Source organism: Diceros bicornis, chromosome 15, assembly GCF_020826845.1.
Source record: "Diceros bicornis minor isolate mBicDic1 chromosome 15, mDicBic1.mat.cur, whole genome shotgun sequence".
Classification (NCBI taxonomy): Eukaryota; Metazoa; Chordata; class Mammalia; order Perissodactyla; family Rhinocerotidae; genus Diceros; species Diceros bicornis.
The window spans coordinates 40621210-40642453 of record NC_080754.1 but is presented as its reverse complement, the minus strand read 5'-3'; the positions used below and the strand labels follow the sequence as shown (position 1 = coordinate 40642453).

At 34.6% G+C, this 21244-nt stretch overlaps 1 protein-coding gene across 3 annotated transcripts in view; it reads left to right on the top strand.

The window, feature by feature from the left end:
* ATP11B (ATPase phospholipid transporting 11B (putative)) overlaps positions 1-21244 on the top strand; it is a 99521-nt gene that overhangs the window by 55954 nt on the left and 22323 nt on the right. For 2 of the 3 annotated variants that reach the window (XM_058556281.1, XM_058556282.1), the window contains exons 20-25: positions 5187-5340; positions 6913-7015; positions 9916-10061; positions 11288-11347; positions 12914-13041; positions 14095-14233. In XM_058556281.1, coding sequence (XP_058412264.1) covers positions 5187-5340; positions 6913-7015; positions 9916-10061; positions 11288-11347; positions 12914-13041; positions 14095-14233 — 730 coding nt within the window. The remainder of the gene's footprint in view (positions 1-5186; positions 5341-6912; positions 7016-9915; positions 10062-11287; positions 11348-12913; positions 13042-14094; positions 14234-21244) is intronic. The other variant, XM_058556283.1, reaches the window with a different exon arrangement.

The window sequence follows — 21244 nt, the reverse complement described above, 5'->3', positions numbered from 1 at the left end:
TTTTCCCCCAAAGCCCCAGTAGATAGTTGTATGTCATAGATGCACATCCTTCTAGTTGCTGTATGTGGGACGCGGCCTCAGCATGGCCGGAGACGTGATGCGTCGGTGCGCGCCCGGGATCTGAACCCGGGCCGCCAGCGGGCCCTTAACTGCTAAGCCACGGGGCCGGCCCTCAAAATAATTTTTTGATGGATGAAAAAGAATCCAAAGAAGAATAATATTTTGCATTGTGAAAATTATATGAAATTCAAATTTTAGTGTCTGTAAATGAAGTTTTATTGGAACACAGCCACATACGTTCATTTACATATTATCGGTGAAGGCTTTTGCATTACAACAGCACAGTTGAGTACTAGTTGTGACAGAGACCTGATGAAGCACTTTTATCCTTGCTCACTGCTGCTTCATAAACTACAAATCATAGTGACACAGTTATAACTCGGTGGTGTTTTGAGTGCCACATGTATTGCCATACTTTACTACTTTTTATTATCAGTATTTACCCATCATGTCCAAACCAGAAAAAGAAAATGGACTTTTACTATTAGACTTTTAAAACACAGTGCAGGGTTATTTTATTATCAAGTTAGATAGCAAAGCATGATGTTTATTATTCAGTGACACTTTAATATGCCACCTGTTCGAAAAGACATATTCAAAGATGAAATATAAAATCTTATTACAGATAGTTCTATTGTATTAAAATGTAAATCTCATTACAGATCAGCATTAACAGTTGGACATTTGCAATTGATTTTGATAATAGGAAACATTAACTTTGAACCCAAGTTAAGCAAAATATTGTTCCTCTCCCCCTGAAAAAAGATGTCCATTCTTCTCATTAGTAGACTTCTATGATTAAAAAATTATACTTAGTTATTATTATTACATTTTTTACTTTGTCAGTAAAAATTTTGTCAAAATTTGTTTCCTCTTTTGTATATAACTACCTGCATAAAATCTCAGTTTACCCTCTTGGCCCACAAAACCTAAAATTGAAATATTTACTTCTTGGCCCTTCACAGAAAACATTTGGCAAATCCTGATCTAGTTCACATGACCAAATTGGGAAGTTAATCTTAAGTATTTGTACTCTAAATTCATTCTCTTTTTTTCTAAATCAATTTTTTATAGGCAGATCAACTTTATTTAGGAGCCCCGTTAACACAGTCTAATTTTTCACAATAAATTAAGGAGTGCTTCAGTGTAAGCATCAGCATTGTTTGTATGCAGGCATCTGCGGTCTCCTACAGGTACCTGTCATTTGCAGTCTTGCGACACTAACGCAGAAAAACGAATGTGAAAAGACAGTGCCACAGTTGTCAATGTACATTCAGTGCTTTATTTACTTTTGTTATGCAAGCCTTGATGTGGTACTAAACTCTGGATTTCGACAAAGGAAAACTTGTTTAAGGGATGTTTTAAAGAGACAGTACACCTCTCAGAAGGTTCTTTGCTTGAGTTCAAAAAGATGATTGATCTAGGTAATTATACTATAGTTTGGGAGCAATTCCAGCACCATTGTGGCTGCTTAAACATTTAAGTACCATAAGGTAAAGGAGATCTCCCTAAAACATAGAAATTAATTGCTCAGAATCATTTACTTTATATATGCCTTCTAAAATATTATTCCTAATTATAAAAGTAATAAATGTCTGTCTAAAAATTACTGCAAATGATAAAGAAAATATGATGGTTAATAACATAATACAACCATCTAAAGATAATTATTATTTGTATTTAAAATATTTTGTGGGGGCTGGCCCGGTGGCGCAAGGGGTTAAGTGCGCGCACTCTGCTGTGGCAGCCCGGGGTTCGCCGGTTCGGATCCCAGGCGCTCACTGATGCACCACTTGTCAGGCCATGCTGTGGCAGGCGTCCCACATAAAATGGAGGAAGATGGGCGTGGATGTTAGCCCAGGGCCAGTCTTCCTCAGCAAAAAGAGGAGGATTGGCAGATGTTAGCTCAGGGCCGATCTTCTTCACAAAAAAATAAATAAATAAATAAATAAACAATAAAATAAAATATTTTCTGTAACTCTACTATATATGTGCTTTTAGTGACTCTGTTAAGATCATGGACATTGTTCATTTCCCTTTTTGTATAAAAGCTTTATTATAAAGTGAAGACTATAGCTTAAAATGAATTTTAGGTTTGCTCTGTGAAATTTATGTTATATTTTAGAGATACCATCTTTTTGGTAAAATTTGCTTTCTGAGACAACCATATAAGTCCATAGGATTTTGGTTTACAGACTTTCCAGAAGTATCTATTCTAAAAACATTGGATGGAGCAAAGAATTCCATACCTTTGAGTGCATTAGTTTATAGATTCATTCCTTCACAAACATGTTGATCGTCTCCTATCTAGGCATTTGGAACACAGAATCATGTAAGGTGTATTGTTTACTCTCAGAACAGTTAGAGAGTGTAGGAAAAACAGAAGTAAATACGTTGTCATAGACCTATCACAACTGATTGTAACTGAGGCAAGAACAGAAAGCTTTGGGTGGACAGAAGAGGGAAGCTCTGTGGAAGAGCTCGTGGTTGTGTTATCTCCTAAGAGATGAAATGTTAAATGATCAGAGAGTAACACCAAGAAGCAAAGGAGGCAGTGTATGCAAATTCCCAGAGCTGATAAAGGCTCATTCAAAGAATTGATTGTAGTTAGGTATGGCCAAAGAATGGAATAGATGGGAGAGGGTATGGGAAGTATTGAGACAGAAGGCTACAGAGGTGAGCAGATGCTATTTACTATGTGCCAGAACTGTGAGGTGTTTTCCCATATTTCATAAATATCCCATGGATTATGAAGCCCATTTAGAGGAAAACCTTATTTGTGTGCCTTGGGAAGTTTCCCTAGGAAAACTGATCTGCTTTGTGCCACTTGTGGCTGCTGCCCCTTCTTCTGAGGCATGTGCTCAGGCAATGCTTAGGCTGAACCCATTGGAGGCGGCACAGGTTGCTAAGTCAAGTTTGGCCTATGGGGAGGAAAAACAGTCAATGTAGGTGCTGATTTCAGATATTGAAGAATTAATAAAAAAAAAAAAGAAAAAACATTTTTAAGAAGCTTATGTTATAAAAGTGAATTGGTTACCACTTATTAATTACAGTGCAGTACAACAGTGATTAGGCATATTAACTTATAAAACATTTTTTTTAATATTAAAAGACTGAAATTTATCAATATATGTTTAGTTTTTATAGCTTGTTACTTATTTAATAAGTCTTACTTCTCATTTAAAAATGGTGGGTACAGCCACTATGGAAAACAGTATGGAGGTTCCTCAAAAAATTAAAAGTAGAGGGGCCGGCCCAGTGGCATAGCAGTTAAGTTCACGTGCTCTGGTTCGGTGGCCCGGGGTTTGCTGGTTCGGATCCTGGGCGTGGACCTACACACCACTCATCAAGCCGTGCTGAGGCGGCGTCCCACATAGAGCAGCTAGAAGGATGTACAACTATGATATGCAACTATCTACTGGGACTTTGGGGAGAAAAAAGGAGGGAGATGGGCAACAGATGTTAGCTCAGGGCCAATCTTCCTGCCCAAAAAAATTAAAAATAGGACTACCGTATGATCCAGCAATTCCACTTCTGAATATTTATCCAAAGGAAATGAAATCACTATCTCGAAGAGATGTCTGCATCCCCATGTTCATTGCATCATTATTCACAACAGCCAAGAATAGAAACAACCTAAGTGCCCATTGATGGATGAATGGATAAAGAAAATGTGGTGTGTGTGTATATATGTAAATATATATATGTAAATATATATACACAAAGGAATATTATTCAGCCATAAAAAAGAAGGAAGTCTTGCCTTTTTTGACTACATGGATGGACCTCGAGGGCAGTATGCTACACGCAGTAAGTCATACAGAGGAATACAAATACTTACACGTGGAATCTAAGAAAGCCCAACTTAGAAATAGTAGAAGGGTGGTTGCAGGGGCTGGGGTCTGGGGGAAATGGGGACATGGGGGAAATGGGGACATGATGACCAAAGGGCACAAACTTCCAGTTATAAGATAGTTAAGTTCTGGAGATCTAATGTGCAGCATGGTGACTATGATTAACAGTACTGTATTATATATTTGAAAGTTTTAAAAAAGTAGATCTTAAATGTTATTGCCATACACAAAAAAATGGTAATTACGTGTAGGGATAGAGGTGTTAACTAATTTATTGTGGTAATCATTTCACAATATATACATGTATCAAATCATCATGTTGCACTCCTTAAACTTACACGTTATATGTCACTAATAATCTCAATAAAGCTGGGGGAAAATAAAATAAAAATGGAGGGCTATTTCTCAGTAGCAGTCTGCTGTGCTGGGAACCCAGTGGTGAGCTGCAGTGTTTTCCTTGTGGATGTGGCACAGTGCTGCTTTGAGCACTGGCCTTCAACAACATGAAGGAGTTTGCGCCAGAATGTAAATCTATGCACTGCTTCTTTCATCGACAAAGTCTTATTACCAAAGGGGGAGTGAGGAGAAACAGTTGAACAAAATGGTGTGCTCAGAAATGTAGTTGATTTACATACCGATACAAGCTTTTTGTCTCTTGTGAACAAATAGTTTGCCCAGCTGCCAGTAATGAGACTATATGTTAAATAGTACTCGTGTAGCATATGCTCCCAGGGGAAGTGTTACCCATGTTCCACCATGTATAGTAATATCTGGCATTAGAGTCCATTATACGGGTTAATATGAAGAGACAGTTATGATTCCTTCATTCCTTTCCTTTCTGCTTACACGCATGGTGAATGTAGCTCATGAATTTTCCTGAGCATTCTTGATTTCATTTAATTTTTTTAAATTAGGATTTGCTAAATGTATAACTATTAATGTTTTTATTTTTGTGAGTTTTCATATTCACGGTTTGGGAGAATATCCTCAGATTATGTGTTACAATTCACATTTTAGAAAATATAGTTACTATATCTATATACCAATTCATTGTAAAATTGAATATCATATGGTTTACTCATTGTATCAGTCACTGTCAGTTCTGCTTAGTCTTAACTGTCAAGTAATACAACTCAGTTTGTTCCCTGGTATATCAGTTTTGTGACATAAAGTTTGTGGGTGAATGGTTCAGTAAAAACCTTTTGTTTACACATGTGTAAATAATATGGCTTTAAAGTATCTTACAGAGGATATAATTATTTTCTCTCTTAGAATTGAAGAGGATCATGTGATTCAGCATGGGCTGGTGGTGGATGGAACCAGCCTGTCTCTTGCACTCAGGGAGCATGAAAAACTATTTATGGATGTTTGCAGAAATTGTTCAGCTGTATTGTGCTGTCGTATGGCACCGCTGCAGAAAGCCAAAGTATATTTGTGTTATAAAAAGTTCCATAAACATATTTAGATCTAAAAGTGTTCTTTAAGGTTAATGCCTTATCTAGTTCCATTTGGTGGTGTGCAGTATATGAATCTTAATAGGAGTCAGTCACTTCTCATATTTTGAATTTTAACCATGTACATTAAACCTTTGGAGTTTTCAGAGGGAATATTAAAGTTTCAACTATTCATAATGATCTAGAAAGTCTGTGATGGATAGCAGTTTGTGATTTTTCTAACACAAGTTTGAACTGTGATAACTAAAGTTTCACAAGTTAGTTACTTAACTAATTAGTTACTTAACTATGAGACTTAAATTTGTCTGCACCTTCAGGTGGTTCTGTTGATCTCTGCTTATTCTTGCATTCTCATGAAGTGATAATCTCTGTTAAAAATGGCTATTAAGTGATAAATAGAACTTTAGCAAAAAGTTGAAAAGCCAATTAACTTCCGACATGAAGCTGTATACAGGAAGTAATTAAATTTCAGCTAACTTTGATTCCAGTGAAAGCCTATACAAATATGTTTTATAACTCCAGATTTGTAATTTGAGGTCTTAGACTGTATCCTTCACAATGCACATCTAAACACTGATTGTTTCATATGTAGGTCTAATAAATTAGACATCCAATTTTTTTGGCTTCATGGAATTTTGTTACAAAGTCTGTATTATTATAATTTATATACCCCAGTCTATGGAGACTAAAACTAGAGACCAAACAGAGCTAACACCCAGGTTCTTTATAAATGTATGTTCAACAATTCCAAAGAAACCCTTCTTTTGATTTTATTAAATTTAATTTTGATTGCTTTCTAAAAATTTTAAAATTTTATTACAAGAGAAAATAATTATCTTTCTTCTATATCAAATGAAAAGAATAATTTCTTGAGAAAGAAAAAATTTTGCCTGACAAAGTTCAATTAAGTGTAATTGTTTTTTTATACACTTTATCATTATTAAGCTTTTTACAAATTTAAGTTGTATTTATTTATTTATTTATTTTTGTGAGGAAGATCAGCCCTGAGCTAACATCCATGCTAATCCTCCTCTTTTTGCTGAGGAAGACCGGCTCTGAGCTAACATCTATTGCCAATCCTCCTCCTTTTTTTTTTTTTGCCCCCCAAAGCCCCAGTAGATAGTTGTATGTCATAGTTGCACATCCTTCTGGTTGCTGTATGTGGGACGCAGCCTCAGCATGGCCGGAGAAGCCGTGCGTCAGTGCGTGCCCGGGATCCGAACCCGGGCCGCCAGTAGTGGAGCGCGTGCACTTAACTGCTAAGCCGCAGGGCCAGCCCTTAAGTTGTATTTAAAAGATTCTTACTTCCCATCGTAAAATTCAGAGATAGTACTCTGTTCTGCTGTATCATTTCTGACATTTCTAACATCTTAATGGAGACGTCTCTCAAAAAATGAACCCCAGTGCGTATTATTCTCTAATATAAAATTAATTTTATTACTCTACTATTCTTAAAGCAGAGTCATTTCAGATAAAGGACTTTATAAAAATACAAGAAAATTGAAATTTTGTCATAAATAACTAATTAGTTATATGTCTTTCAGGTAATAAGACTGATAAAAATCTCACCTGAGAAACCTATAACATTGGCTGTTGGTGATGGTGCTAATGATGTAAGCATGATACAAGAAGCACATGTTGGCATAGGTGATTAATTTTTTTTCCTGAACTTTTAAAGTTGGTATAATTATTTGGTGATTTTGAATTTTCCTTTTGTAGACTAAAGTGCAATATCAAATATATGAATGAAAACTAAATGCAACATGGTAATATATCATGGTGTATTCCCATCAGAAGCCTATTATAATTAAACCCAATATTTAGAATATTTTAATTCCAAATTTTCAAGAAAAGAAATACCATATTACTGAATTTTATCTTTGTCAATTCCCCTTCATAATAAAGTAGCTTTATTTTTACATGCCATTTTGTACCTTTTAAAGTACTTTCACATATTATTTTTAAACTCTAAATTTGTGATTTACATAATTGCCTTAATGGTTTTAAATTCTTGTTTTAGATGTTATTATTTGCTTTATTTGTCAATCTACAGATTCCACAACTCATTTTAGAGACAGGAAATTACACCAAACTATAGTATAAATATAAAATTTCAGATAGTTTTCTAATTTAATAACCTTTATTCTAATTTTTTTTCTATTTTTGCCTAAAATTTTTATTGGATTCAGGATACTAATATTTTATTATATTTAAATTATCAATAATTTCCTATTTAAAGCATATTCTGACCTGTCTTCCTCAATAATTTTATTATACAAATACAGAAGCAAAAGGGAAGAGTATGAGTTTTTTATTGAAAGACAAAATGGTAGAGTTAGAAAAGAGTTAGGCTAGTCCCTGTTCTGGTATTGCCTCTATAATGTCCTGTGATGAGTAGTTATCGAGTCTGATATTTCCATTGTATGTCTCAAATCCACACCTTCCTCTTTGGGATACCTAACTCTTCATTTTGAAAACTTAATTTTCTTCCTAGTTTGTACTGTTGTTTCCCGTAAATCTCCATAGCAATTTGATGATAACTTCCTATGCCATACATTAAAGCATAAAAAGCTGTAATATTTATAACAGTTTGTTTCTAGTATGGGAACAGACCAGTGAATAGAATAGATTCAAGAATCTGGAAATTTAGTATATAACAAAGGAGATGTTTCAAATAAGTAGGGAAACAAATTATTTGATTAAAAATACTGATATAACTGGCTAGTTATTTGGGGAAGAAAAGGAGTTGGGTCCCTTACATTGCTTATAGCAAAACAAATTCCAGATGGATTAAGGGTTTAGATAATTTTTAAACACCGTAAAAGTAATAATAGAAAAGTTTAATAATTAATCCTGTAATTCGAGGTATAGAAGGATCTTTTAAGTACAGAATCAAACAAAGCAAGGAACTGGAAAGGAAAAGATCAGTTTCTGTGGCAGAAACACTCCTCAAAAACACATTTTAAAGAAAAATTAGTAAAGAATATTTGCAAAATAGATGACAAAGTCTTAATATTCCTAATACGTGAGGTCTTAGCAAATTAAGGAGGATAAGAAAAACACACTAGTAGAACTGTGTGGAAGGATGTGAGCCATTAGTTGTCACAAAAAGAGAAATCTAAAATGAATACTAAATACATGAAAAAATTGTTCAGTCTCACTGTTAATTGAAAGAATGCAAGTTTAAATTGCCTGTCAGATTGGCAAAAATTACAAAGATTGATAAAACCTGGAATTGGTAAAGGTATAGATTAACAAATGCTCTAATCCAGTGTTAGTGGGAGTGTAAACTGGTACACCCTACATTATTATGTATAGCAAAATTTTAAATGTGTGTCTATTGACCTAGCAATTATGCATCAAGGAATTTCTTTTAAGAAAATAAATGAATATGTTGACAAAGAAATATAAGCAATGTTCGTAATTATTAAGTGACAAAGCAGATTACAAAACAAATAATCCCATTTTTGTACACTTGTTTGCATATATATTAAATACACACAAAATATGCAGAAGGGAAAATTCTAAAGAGACTAAAAATAGTGTTTTTCTCTAGGTGTTATGAATATAGATGATTGTCTTTACCTGTACATTTTGGATCTTTTTGATTCTTTTATGAAAAAATTAAAAATTTTAATTTTGAAAATAATTTTTCAAAGCTGCTTCCAGATTGAAAAATAGACTTGGCAATAACTCTTTGAAACCTAAAGGATTATCGTAACCTAAAAGAAATGAACTCATATTTATCAGATAAAATTATTTACGAATATCAGGTTATATTGTACACTTTTTTTTTTTTTGGCGAGGAAGATTAGCCCTGAGCTAACATCTATTGCTGATCCTCCTCTTTTTGCTGAGGAAGATTGGCCCTGAGCTAACATCTGTGCCCATCTTCCTCTATTTTATACGTGGGACACCTGCCGCAGCATGGCTTGATAAGCGGTGCGTTATGTCCACACCTGGGATCCAAACCCATGAACCCTGGGCTGCCAAAGCAGAGCGTGGAAACTTAACCACTACCCCACCGGGCCAGCCCCGGTACACTTTTCTTTTAAAAAGCACATTTTGTTTGACTTATGCATGAAAGTTTTAAAACAGTTAAATGTGCTCATTTTTGCTAGGTTCAAATTACTCAATTTGGATATTTTTTTATGTTCCTTGGAAATAGTGACGTTAAAGCTATTTTATAGCATTCTTTCCATTAGAACTCTATTAACTAGTACTTTGTGCTGATTAGTGTAAAAATTGATGTTCTTATTAGATCCTGAACTTTCACTATTATTTTTATATTAATTGTATTTTATTTTATTACATTCTTTGAAGATTGGTGTTATATGCCTGGTGAATATATTGTAGCTTTGTATTGATTACATATTTGATTGAAGTAGAACAACCTTTTGGGAATCTGCTGTCTGCTGTATATTAGGATACAGTGATCCTAAGTCCAGGTTCAACTGCTATGGATAATTAAGATATTGGCAGATATCTTATGAAAATTATACTTACCAGTTATCAATGAACTTGCCTTTTTGTCCCCTTTGTTACAGGAATCATGGGTAAAGAAGGAAGACAAGCTGCAAGAAACAGTGACTATGCAATAGCTAGATTTAAATTCCTCTCAAAATTGCTTTTTGTTCATGGTCATTTTTATTATATTAGAATAGCTACCCTTGTACAGTATTTTTTTTATAAGGTGAGTTTCATGGAGATATTTTAGAATCAATTACTGACATAGTAATTTGAAGTTTTGCTTTAAGGAATGCTTACCATGCAAATTATTCTTAAAAATTGTTTCTATAAATAAAAATAACAGTTTATGGAATATACTTTATTTTGTCATAAATCTAATGTGTACTGACAGAAAGAAAAACAGTAGTTGCCTGAGGCCAGGGGTGCAGGAGATAGAATTGACTGGAAAAGAATATAAGAGAGAACTTTGCATGATAGAAAAGTTCTCTAATTTGATTGTGGTGGTGGTTACATGGGTGTATAAATTTGTCAAAACACACCAAAATTGACACTTAAAATTGATATATTTTATACTGTGCAGATTAGAACACAATTTGATTTCTTTAATGTTATTTTGTCCTGAACCAGTAACAAGTTTTATTTAACTTTAATATGGTGGTTTGAAGCAGAGATTCTTAATCTTTTTTGTCCCATAAATGACCATTTGGTAGTCTAGTGAGATGTATAAACTACTACTCAGTATAGGGGTTTTAGATGCATAAAATAAAATACATAGGGTTACAAGGAAGTTAATTATGTTGAAATACTATTCTATCTCTCGATCCTTTTGGGGAAGGTGGGGTTCTGTGGAACCCATGTTAAGAGCCCCTGACTACCAAGACTTTTAATACAGCAGAATGTCCTCTATGGCATATTTTCCTATAGTTAAGTAATAGCTGCAAGGCAATGAAAGAAGAGGTAGATTGCATAGTGCTAATAGATGATGCAGTTTTTTTCTAGCTTATTATTATGGCTTTATTGTGGCATATGTGTATTGAAATGGAAAGATGTTTTGATAGTTCCATTTATTGTGTTTTAAATACTTTTGCATTTTAAAGCTATTATAGCCCTAAAGTTTAAGTAAACCTTACTTATTGTACTACATATGAAAAGTATTGAATAATAGTTGGAAGGTTGTAAATTCAAAATTATGGTATTGCTTGACAATGATGGGAGTCAAGGGTATCTTTATTCTTATACTTGGCAACGCTGCTTAGAATACTTTTAGACATTTTTTAATAAAATGGAAATCCTATTTTCCCATCTTAATGGACAAATTCTTATGGGCAGATCTTCTACTTACCATATCAACTGAGATTGTGTTTCTGGACTCTTAATAGCCATTTTTAGAAATTGGTTCTCTCTTAGACCTAAATATTTTCATTATTTCCATTTAATCTTGTTTTTCAGAATGTGTGCTTTATCACACCCCAATTTTTATATCAGTTCTACTGTTTGTTTTCTCAACAAGTAAGTAAATAGAAGCTTTTGTTTTATCCTTTTAGAATCAAGTATGTGTGTTCAGTTTTTGATAGGTACTTAGAGGGACTTTTTCCATTTTTTCTGGTCGTACAGATAACAAGACAAAACTTTTCCAATTAATGTATTTCATTAGTGTAGCATTCACAATATTTATTCTGATTTTCAGTTTGAAGTGAGAATATCAAAATATATTTTAATTCTGGATGCCTTTTTTAAAAAGATGTTAACTTTTAACAGCTTATGAGAGACTTTTGGTAACTTTTTTCAACTTACATGTAATATTTCTGTAAAATCCATATCAAGCCAGGCCAGATAACTGTTGGGGGATTACCTCATTATTTATTTTTTGACTCATAGAATTTTTTTAGATTTGGAAGGAACCTTAGTGATTGAGTCCAGGAATGACATATAGCTTTCATCTCAGAAGCTAACTCTAAATAATTGTTAGAGGACACCAGGAGTGCTATATTGAAAAGGATTCTGAAGCTATAGGCTCAGAGAGAAAACCCTGTAGTTGGTTAGCAGTAGCTGTAATGAGCACATGGTGGGTCTTTATTTGTACACATGTCACACATTTGCCATTTCTTATCTACTCTTTCTTATTTTATAGAAAAGGAAATTGAAATCCACAGAGATTAACTTGCCCAGATCACATAGTAGCTAAGTTAATAACTAAATCATACTTAGACCTACTGTTTCTGACTAATTGAGCACTCATTTCACATACCACACTATGCATCTCTAATTGATAAGACATTCGTTCTAGTTTATTGAAATAACAAGAGCTTAATTATCTTAGTTTTTTCATGAGTTGTTTCTGCCCTTAAGCACTGTTTTCTCCTCTGTTCACAACCTGTAACTCTAAATTCCAAATATTTGCTTGGGCGTTGATTGCCAGTAGTAATGTTTGCTTACTTGAATGAAATAAAAAATGCTTTAAGAGCATATGACAGAGACCTAACCTATTTTGATTAGGTTTTCAGGGAGTTTACAGTATAATTTGAGAGACAGTATTATAAAAACAATATATGAAGCATAGGCATAGTGCTAAACACTTCGTACCAACGTAGCACATGTGACTGTGGAGAAGAGGAAGCTATCATCAAGGACTAGAGCCAATGTTTAAAGTTTCATGGACCATACCTTAAAGGAAGTGTGGGACCTAGATGGGAAGACAAAGCCATGAAAGCGAAACTATATGTGTAGCATATCAAAGGAATAGTGAGAAGTCTAGGATACATGTAAGAGAATTGTGTAAAGTTACATCAGTGACCAAATTATAGAGAATCTTGAAACGTAGGTTCAATTCACTATAATTCCAAGATCACTTGACATAATAGAATGTTCCAGTTCCCACAAAGAATATAAATCTAGGAACATTATATGTTTATGTCTATATAAGAAACAAATTGGAATTATTAAAATGGATTTTTGTATAAATTGAAGAAATTATATAATTTTTATGCTCATTTTTAATATGCTTCTTTGTAATGATAGGCATAATAGGAATACATAGTTTAGAATCTCAAAATTCCTGCCAATTTCTCTTTCTAGACACTGTATGACAGCGTGTACCTGACTTTATACAATATTTGTTTTACTTCCCTACCTATTCTGGTATATAGTCTATTGGAACAGCATATTGACCCTCACATATTACAGAACAAGCCCACCCTTTATCGGTAAGTATTATCCAGTATTAAATATCCATAACAGTTCTGACTGCAAGTAATTTATTACATAGTTATCAATTTTTAAAAGTACCTTAAAAAATAAGTAAATACATTTGAAAGTGTCTTGGTGATTAACACTTTACTAAGGAAGGTACTTTAGTTGTCATACGGTTTATAATTGTTGAACATCAAAGAAATTTTGAAGAACTTTTCCAGTGTTTTTAGGAATGATCACTTGCATCATAAGAATGCATTGGGCAGTTGTGCAATTTGCATTTGTTGTTGCAAACCAGTAATATTCTATTTCATGTGCACAAAAGAAGTTATTAGGTAATTGGTTATCTCTAGAGTTCCTAAAAAATTAGTTCATGTTCTAGCATTGCCAAATTCATGAGCAGTAATCACTGCAAAATGCAGGGTTGAGGACATTAATTCCTGTCCCAAATCCCCTGGATTATTCCTGCATCCCCTGAACCAAGTAATCACAGAGATGTGGAACTGTTCCTCAGGACTAGCTTATAGTTCCCACATTAACCTGACCTCCACTCTTATAGAGGTATCAGTTATCCAGAAATGGCAATAACGTACCTTGATTTTCCAGGATATCCAGGACGGGGCTTGACCCAAGATTGGCACAGACTGTTCTTTCCATAAGAGCTATTGATGGACTCGAAGTCAGTTAGGAGCCTCAGTGCTGAATCTAACTCAAATGACTTCACTAAAAAGAGACAATTGTGGCACAGTGACTGAATGTTTACAATAGAATATAATACAGATAAATGAACTTTTAGCAATTAAACTGAAGTATTATACCTATCATATTTCTTTATCAAATGAGAAAGTGTATTTGAATATATTATGTGAACTCTAAACTATTACACAGATGTATGATGTTATTATAAGCAGTGGTTTGTAAATTTGGATTTATTCGTTCTGCTAATATTTTCAAGCAATTTTAAATTAAAAATCTATCTTGTTTTTTAATTATCAAATTGTAATAATCACTTACTGGGTAAATAATGAATCCTAATGTTTTCCTTTTTCTTTTTTTTTAATTTACAGAGACATTAGTAAAAACCGTCAACTAAGCATTAAAACATTTCTTTATTGGACCATCCTGGGTTTCAGTCATGCCTTTATTTTCTTTTTTGGATCCTGTTTTCTGATGGGGAAAGATATATCTCTGCTTGGAAATGGCCAGGTAAAATATATAGTTTTTTAAAGAATCTTGTTAATAATTTGATTTAGTTCGATTTTTGATAACTTTTTGTCATAAAAAATAAAAATAAAATTCACCTTAAATTATAAAATTGCATGGGCTGGCCCTGTGGCTTAGCAGTTAAGTGCGCACCCTCCGCTACTGGTGGCCCGGGTTCAGATCCCGGGCGCGCACCGACGCACCACTTCTCCGGCCATGCTGAGGCCATGTCCCACATACAGCAACTAGAAGGATGTGCAACTATGACGTACAACCATCTACTGGGGCTTTGGGAAAAAAAAATAGGAGGAGGATTGGCAATAGGTGTTAGCTCAGAGCCGGTCTTCCTCAGCAAAAAGAGGAGGATTAGCATGGATGTTAGCTCAGGGCTGATCTTCCTCACAAAAAAATAAAAATAAAAAATTATAAAATTGCAGATATTAAATTAAAATGCAATTATAAAGATTTTAAACTTTTTTTACTTAATAAAATTTCATACAAATGAAAATTAATACAGAAAGACAATACAATGTAATCTTAATATGAAATTCATGTTACTAGGCAATTTTTCTATTCAAAAATTAATTCACGCAAGGGGATATGTTCAAGCGCCTGCATGGTGTTCACTTCAGGACTGTTAATTTAGTGCTTACTGTTGTGCTAAGTGCTTTACACGCCCCAGCTCCATTAATCCTCACAATAATCCTGTTGGAGAGATATTATGACCCACCTTTTTTAGATGAGAAATAAGGACTTAGTATTTAGTTTTTTGCTTTTAATGCATGAATTATTTTTTCGGTATGCTTAGCAAGTGCTACCATACTCTTCCGTGTACACTAGCAATTCTGAGGAGGTCGTAAGTTACTATTTAGAATGGCCACTTTTCTGAAATGAGAAATTGGAGAAGAATGCCACACAGTATGTTGTTACTGTGTCCTCGTTGGAGTGCTCATGTTGAGAGACTCTTGGCAGAACTAGGCCTCTCTAGGCTTCGCTAGATGGGTTCAGTCAGTGGAAAGGAAATGACAGCAGTTGTGCTATGGCGGACTGGAAATGCTTGTCACCTTTAGTTTCCCTTTTCCGTTGGCAGTACTTAGTATTGCAAAATATGCTTGGAGACACAGAAATACAAGATTTGCAATTGGGAGAACATGAAGTTCTATCTTTCTGACAAATGTTTATTGAGGACCAACCATTCCAATGTACTATACTAGGCTCTGGATATGTGAGAGTAACTAACACACTCAGTTATGGAGTTTAGAGTCTTGTGAGGGATACAGAAAATAAGCAAGTAAAATAATAAGAAAATATGCAAGTGCAATGAAGGAAATGTGTTTCAATTGTAGAGAGGCTTTAACCATGCAAATTCCTTTAGGATGTAGAGTAGGATCATAGATATTACTGCCACTTCACTTTTGAGGACATATTTAGCCTAATTTGGACAAAAATATGAATCTAGTTTGAGTAGCATAAAGATTACAGCACTTCCCAAATAATAACTACCTTTTATTGAGTTTTTTCTCTGTGCCAGGTGTATTATATGTATTAGCTTATTAAATCCTAATAACAACCCTGTGTGTGTTTGTCTAAAAACTGCTTTCCTATGGGCAGATCTTTACCTTCAGCAAACCATACAAGAGACATTTCTTTACTATTACTTCTTAACAAAGTTGCCAGAGAACAAAAATATATTAGAGGACTAAACTAGTGACTAATTTTTAATTGTTTTTCTTCAAAATAGTAGAAGAGTTAAACTCATAAAATTTCTCTAGCCTTGTACAGGCTTAAAATACTCACAATATTTGAAATATAAGTATAAGTTAAAAACTGGGCTTGTCTTACCATACAGTAGTATCATCACAGACATTTGTCAAAAGTCACAGATTAGTAATTTGGTGAATATATTGTTTGGGTAATCTTTTCATTTTATTTTTTAAAGTTAAAAATGAGCTTAACAGGGCCGGCCCCAGTGGTCTAGTGGTTAAGTTCAGCATGCTTCTGTTTCAGCAGCCCGGGTTCGGTTCCTGGGCACGAACCTACACCACTGAGCTGTGGTGGTGGCTCACATACAAAAAGAGGAAGATTGGCAACAGATGTCAGCTCAAGGCGAATCTTCCTCAGAAAATAAATAAATAAATAAATAAACCTTAGTAGAGTGAATTCAGAAATGGAAATGTCCTTGGGTTTAGGATAAAAAAAAATGAGCTTAACATAAACCTTTAAATTATTTCTGTAATCTGACAGGATCAACTTTTTTTGAATTGGTGTTTTTAAACAGACTTCATAGAAAAGTACAATCACCATTTCTTGTTTATTAATAGAATTTTGACAAAAGGTAAAATTGTTATATTTATTTGTTAGAGATCTTGATGTAACTAAAAAATTTTTAAGTCCTCCAAGAATAATTTGAAAACTGACTTCCATGAAATCATTTTTGTAAAACAACTCAATTGAGGTATAATTGATATACAATAAACTGCACATATTTAAAATATACAAATTGATACTTATTTTTTAATCAACTTTTTAAGAGTACAGTTCAGTAGTGTTAAGTATATATATTCACATTGTTGTACAACAGATCTCCAGAACTTTTTCATCTTGCAAAAGTGAAACTGTTTACCCCAATTAAACAACAACCCATTTCCCCCTCTTCCCAGCCCCTGGCAATCACCATTCTACTTTCTCTTTCTACGAATTTGGCTACTAATCATTTTTTTTTTAAAAAGCTAAATAATTGGGAGGTAAACAGCAATGAAGAATGTTTATTAAGTATACTGTAAATTAGAGAGGTACTAAAAACAAATGACTGTTTTTTTTAAAAAAGAATGATTGATCTCTAGAGAGTAAGTCATCTCATCTTGGTACACATTGTTCTCACAATGTTGCTGTTGTCCAGAAGACTTTGGGAAATAGCTTATGTTGTCTTTCTGTGACCTCAGCAAGAAAATTTTTTCCGGGAAGAAGCTATTTAAAATTATAGATAAGGGAAGGTGCTACTTAAGGTTATAGATAAGGAAAGAAGGTGAGAGAAAAATGTGAGAGGAACAATTCACATTAAAAGAGTTCATTCACCTCCATTTAAAACAGACTTCCACAGAATGCAATGGCAAAGGCATCCTGGCTAGGGTAAGAGTACAGTCATGTGTCTCTTAAGGGCAGGGACACGTTCTGAGAAATGCACCATTAGGCAGTTTTGTTGTGCGATCATTGTAGAGTGTTCTTACACAAACCTAGATGGTATACACAAACCTAGACTGTATGATACTAATCTTATGGGACGATCGTCTTATATGCAGTGCGTCATTCACCTAAACGTTATGTGGCGCATGACTGTATATTAGAAGAGTAAAAACATTATAAAAAAGGAAACAGAAAGGAGGAAATTGTAGTCATATGGTGAGAGTGGAAAACTAAGATGATGTAGGGAGGAAAATATCCGGAGAATAGTTTCAGAGGTAGCTGAGTTCCCATGCCAACATTCCATGACATTCTGCTTCTCTAGTGGTTTCAACCGAAGGCTTCAGAACAAAAGAGGATAAAGACAAAAAGAATCTTTAGTTAACTCAGGAACTCAAAAGCTAATATCTATTCCAGTCATTCTCAGTGATCTGATAAGAAAATTACAAACTAGGTAACTACTGTTAAAAATGAGATCCCACCCAAATAAGAGTTTTTTGTTTATTTTGTTTTTGTTTTACTGAAGTGTACAGGAACTCAAAGGGAAATGTCTACCATTAATTTTTTTTTTTTCTCTTGATGGAATTATACCTAGTTTGAAAAACTAAAATATTTGAAATTCAGAAAATATAGGATTGGGAGAAAAAGGAAAAAGCTATTAGAGGTATTCTAATTCCCGTTAGACTTTTCCAGTAGAGATATTGGAATTGTGAGACCCTCAATACTATTCTAAAATATATATTCTACACTGTTCCACCACATTAAAAGTTAAATGAGAAAGAAAGGATTAAGGAAGAAAAAGTAATTCTTCACCCCATCATCAAGCCTTCTACGTCTGGACCATTTGTCAAATTAGGTTGGGGGGAAATAATTAGCAACCACAAGGTACACTGAGGAGATACAATTTCAGGTTGTAATTTTGAGAGAAAAAGAAAAATAAACCTTTTTGTAGTGTTTACTATTTTTTTCTTGAAATTTTAATGATTTCCCCCCTTATTTCCTGTCCTTAATTAAATTCTCTTTCACGCTATACATGTCATCAGCTGTTGAAACCTAACCTTTAATTGATAAGAGCTCTGTGTTAAGACTAGAAATATACTATGTTGTATCTGTATTCCACAGAGAATGCAGTATCCTTTACTTAAATTCAAGTGATTTAACCACTGTAATTACAGTGGTTAAATTCCTGATCGGGTCGTTCAGGAAAACATATGCAAGTTAATTCCTCTAAGTAGATATAGATTTCTTTTAAGAAAAGTTTATGTGATTAAAATGTTTGATTATCTAGTTCATTTTAGAATTTCCCAGCACATTTATTCATGAGACAAATATTTAAAGCACTAATAATATTCCAGGCAGTTAATAGAAAATGAGATATAGTATACACTAGAGGAGAACAGAAAAATATACCTTGCTTCTTATGATATCACCTAACAATTGGTCAAATGTTTAAAATCTATAAGAAAGAGTTTGTACTGGAGAACTGAACAACTGATTAACTCTAGGGAAGATAATTCTTTTACAAATTGATGTATAGTTAAGTTAAACCTGTTACAGGACAAGTTTTTCTCTTTTGCTTATTCTTCAACCCCTTGTTGCCTGACCTAGGACTTTATTCCTCCAATTATCCTCTCTCTCCTTCATTATCAATCTGTCATATTCTGTTGGATCAAACCAATCACCATACAAACATGTTCTAATATCTCCCATCTTCTAATAAAAACCACAGTTCCTTGACTCACAAATTGCTCTGGCTACATTTTTCTGTGTATCCTCAGAGCAAAATTTGAAGAAGTTATCTGTTTTCGCTATTTATACTTCTGGCCTTCTTTTCTCCCTTAAATATAACTCCTGTGGGGCTTTCGCCCCCAGCCCTCCAATCAAAACCATATTCTTTATGGTCACCAACCAGCTCTACATTGCTAAATCCAAGAGTATGTCTTAGCCCTTATGAACTCGACCATTGGGCACCGTTTATAAAGCCTTTCTGCCTGCCACATTATCTTCTCTCAGCTTCTGTAACTTACTTTGGCTTCCTTACCAACTATTCTTTTTCAGTCTTCTCTTCCCACCCTCAGAGCCAGGGTTTCTCAACCTCTGCATTTATGACATTTTGAGCCAGGTAATTTTTTGTTGTTGGGGTTCATCTTATGAATTGTAGGGTGTTTAGCAGCATGCCTAGCCTCTCTCCACTAGATACCAGCAGCACATATGCATGCACCCCCTCAGTTATGACAAGCAAAAATGTCTCCAGACCCAGCCAGATGTCCCCTGGGAGGCAAAATCACCCCCATTGGGGAACCACTGCTCTGAATAGAACAGTGGCCTAGGGCTCAGTGCTATGCCATCTTTTCTTCTTTATCTGTACATGGGGTAAACTATCCTTCCCATGGTTTAAATGCTGCTTATATACTGAAAACTCCCAAATTTACATGTCTGCTGGTCTCTCCTCAGATTCAAATAACTACCTGCCTTCTTCACTTATAAGTGTCAGGAATCTCAAACTTAATAGAGCTAAACAGAATTTTTTTATGTCTTCTGCAAGCCCATTTCCCTTCCAATTCTCTCTATATTAATCAGTGGAACACCTTTTACCCAACTGGTCAGCAAAAGTCTAGGAATCATCCTTGATTTCGCTTCTCTCACTATCCGTGTGCAGTCACAGTGGTTCTAATGTTACACATATCCTGAATGCTTCCACTTCTCCCCTCATCCACACAGTCCACATCATCACCATCTCCTTCCTGCTCCTGCGTCTGTTCTTCCCCTTCTACTGTCTGTTCTCTACACAGCAGCCTGAGTGATCTTTTAAAAATGAAGATTTAATCATATATCTAATGATCTGCTCAAAATCATCCAGTGGTTTCTTATCACAGTAAAAAGAAAAAAAAAATCCAACTGTGGTCTGACTCCATCTACCTCTTGAACAGTACTTCCTACCACCCTCCCTTTTATTCTCTCTACTCCAGCCAAACTGGTTTTCTTGTTTCTTGAACAGACCAGTTTGTTCCTGTTCTAGGACCTCTGCACTTCCTGTTTCTCTACCTGGTTGCTTTTCTCTCACGTGGGCATGTGACTGACTCCCTTATTCATCCAGGTCTGCTGAAATGTCCCTGGCTCGAGGAGGCCTTTCTAGCCTGCACCAGTAAAATGCCACATCCCTCATCTTCCATCGCTTCCTGACCCCTTACTCTACATTTATTTTTCCTCATAGCCCTAATGTCTACCTGAAAGTGTATATTCAGGTTTATTTGTTTGTTATCTGTCTTCTCCGCTATGTGTAAGCTCCATGAGGTCAGGAAATTTATCTTATCGCTGCTTTATCCCCAAGGCCTGAAATGGTACTCAGCAAATAATAAATGCTCAATTACTGTTTGTTGAGTATACGAATGAATAATCCTTTTTAATTTAGAATACGAGTTTGGCTCTATTAAATAATTAGGTAACAAATTCAATTAGAAGAGAAGTGATCCAGAAAACAGGCAGATGGTGATTTTGAGCATCTGCCTCTTCTGAGCAGGGCAGATCCAGGTTTAGTAGTCTAAACCTCACACATTTTGGCAGGCCCTCTTTAAGGGGAAAAAGCATACAACTATGAATACTAACTTAAGTATACATGAAAGTGACTGTGAGTGACATAAATAGGTCCCACTTAACCCAAGCCAGTGTGATAAGCCCAACTCAACTTCTCTTTAGCCAGATCTCCAAAATGCCCCCGCCACTCACTTCATCACCAACTAGCTCAAGGGGAAGCCAGACTGGAAAGAGAGAGCAGTTTTAACGGACTGACTGCAGATGAAATACATTACTTTTGCTAATTTTACAGAAAAAAAA